At 42.6% G+C, this 2,521-nt stretch overlaps 1 protein-coding gene across 1 annotated transcript in view; it reads left to right on the forward strand.

Annotated features, from left to right (window-relative positions):
* Nucleotides 1-394: 394 nt before the first annotated feature.
* Nucleotides 395-2,521, forward strand: part of LOC118324968 (phenylalanine--tRNA ligase, mitochondrial-like) — a 6,702-nt gene continuing 4,575 nt past the window's right edge. Inside the window, exon 1 of the mRNA XM_035657499.1 lies at nucleotides 395-455. Coding sequence (XP_035513392.1) covers nucleotides 395-455 — 61 coding nt within the window. The remainder of the gene's footprint in view (nucleotides 456-2,521) is intronic.

Raw genomic sequence — 2,521 nt, forward strand, 5'->3', positions numbered from 1 at the left:
TCAACAGAAGATACGAGAGGAGAAGAGGATGAGGAAGATGGGGGGTCACAGATCTGGTTGGTTGTGCGTTATCATGAAGTGGAGATTTATTCCAGCGTGTTCCCTCATCTCCTGCGACCTGTCGACCCCCCGCTCATTAGCATAGAAACCACATTCCCCCGCTGCTGATTGGACCGGGACGGACGAGACCAGGATGTAAAAGGAGGAAGTGTGTGTGTGTGTGTGTGTGTGTGTGTGTGTGTCATCATAATAAGCAGAAGCATTTCCAATCAAAGCAGGTAATTCTTCCTCCTGCTCACTCGCCCGCCGTCCGCCTCTTGTTGTGTGTGTGTGTGTGTGTTTGTCCATTAGTGCAGAGCCATCTGAATGCCCCCACGCACAAATATTTAGAAAAATGTCCAGATTACATCCCAAGCCTCTCCGCCCACTCCTCACCCAGCCGCTGACCTCCGAGTGTGAGTCTGAAAGCCAGAACCGCCTGTGGCTGCACACAACTCATTAGTGGGTTTGTTTTTTTTTTCAGATTTGTGATAATATAGAAATGTTAGCAGCTCGGTGTTCTTCCTGCAGTGACACTGAGTGTTTCAGATCTGCAACCTCTACGGTTACGGTTATAGAGAGACGGTGGTCGTTGGGAGGAGTTGGGTTTTCCTACGTCGATATTAAGGCTCAGATTATAGAAATAATCTCTAACCTCTGCGCCCTACTGGGCACTCGGACATGTTTCTGGTGGAGTTGCCTGCACCCTTCAATACACCCAACATCTCCATATGTCTGCGCTCTAAAAGGTTAGTTATGGACAGGGGCACTGACTTACGCAGGGCTCTCATGAATGTGTTTCTCAGCTTTCCAGTCATAATTTATGTAATTCCAACTCTGTTTATGGACCCCAGTATGCAGAAATATTCACATACACTAGAATTACTACAATAAACTACATGAGATTAGCATAAAGTGTCTGTAAAAGGATCCCTTTGACAATGGACATTTCCTCTTTTGACGACAGGTTTCTTTGTTTCTTGTTTTCCATTCATTCAATTATCCAATAAAAAAGTTTAAAAAAAACAACCCAAATTAATCTTTCTGTAATTATAAAGAAGGTTAATCACTGTTGTGATTCTAACAGTGAAGACCAGAAGTGGTGGTTGATACCTGCTCTCTCCATGTGGAGATCCTGACATGATGAATCCACTTTAAAAGCTTGTGTCCTGTATTGATTTCACCTGTTAACTCCTCTTCGGTCCTGAGGAGGAGGAGGCAGATTAGAGGGATTTGAAGCCTTCGCATGTTGAGACATGGACTGTAAAAAAGGGGATTTAAGTCAGTGTTGGTGTTAACTGAAGGTCCTTCGCGTACTGTGACCTTACAGTGTATTTACATCCATTAAAAGGAAGATTCTGCTTGTTCTACTTTTGGATATGAATTGTTAAGCAGAGTCCATCTGTTTGGGTGGATGGTCTTCACGTTAATGTTGCCTTCAGGATGAGCTGTAATCCTCATCGTCACCTTCAGGACAGAATTTCTATTAGACCAACACTTTGTTCTGTGACCTGCACATGTACTTTGTGTGTATTGCTAATTATGATAACACACTAAACTGAAATGGTGAATATAATAAACATACCTGCTCACACATTCATTAACATGTTTAGCATTTGGCTCGGCCTCGCAGAGATCCCAGTGTGGCTGTAGACTCTTATTTTGAAACAGCTGGGGAGGCAGGATGGCCTGGAGGTGAAAGTGCAACCGAAAAGGTCGCTGGTTCGATTCTGTTTATAGAGACTTGAGTGAAACCTGAAGGTTGAGGTTCAATTGGGTATTTTAATTCTGAAGGATATGCAGTCATGGATTTAACTGAAATCCCAGACGTTTTCCGTTCTGTGTTTCTTAAACTGCGGATCACGACCCAGACTGAGGTCGAGGGACTCTCTGGAGGGTTGACGCTTCAGAAAGGAAACAGGTTTGTCTCAATTAGTCTCCATCCCAGAGAGAGAAAGTGTTTCCCTCTCATCTGGGTCCCAGGCTGAGAACGCTTGAAAATCCTTGGAATTACCCATAATCCTTTATTCCAGCGAGCATTTGCCCTTTGCTTTGACCTGCCTCGGAGCAGTTGAAGAGTTTTGTTCAGAAATGAGAAATCTGCTGTTTGAAAAACTTCAGTCTTCCTCCAGCAGGATGATTGATAGCACAGAGGAAAGATGGAGCCCTCTGAAGGGCCGTGACTGACAGTTACTGCTCACTGCGTTTTATACCCAAAAATTATTTTAATTTTCAGAGAATTCAAAGGAGTTTTGTAGGTTTTCAGCTTATTTTAATTTTCTGATTTTGCCATTTTTGAAAAGGTAAACTTGCTTTTTGTTCTAGTTCTTAAAAAAGGTGTAACACTGGAAATAGGAGTGTAATCTGACTGACATTGGGTCTCTTGGCTGTGTTGAAATATTACAACAAATACAGAGACAGACTTTTAGTAATAATATCTGGTTTTATTTTCTTCTAAATATCCTCTCTTTAAAATACAGAT

Source organism: Morone saxatilis, unplaced genomic scaffold (genome assembly GCF_004916995.1).
Source record: "Morone saxatilis isolate NCDOM2014 unplaced genomic scaffold, NCSU_SB_2.0 Contig0, whole genome shotgun sequence".
NCBI classification, from domain to species: domain Eukaryota; kingdom Metazoa; phylum Chordata; class Actinopteri; family Moronidae; genus Morone; species Morone saxatilis.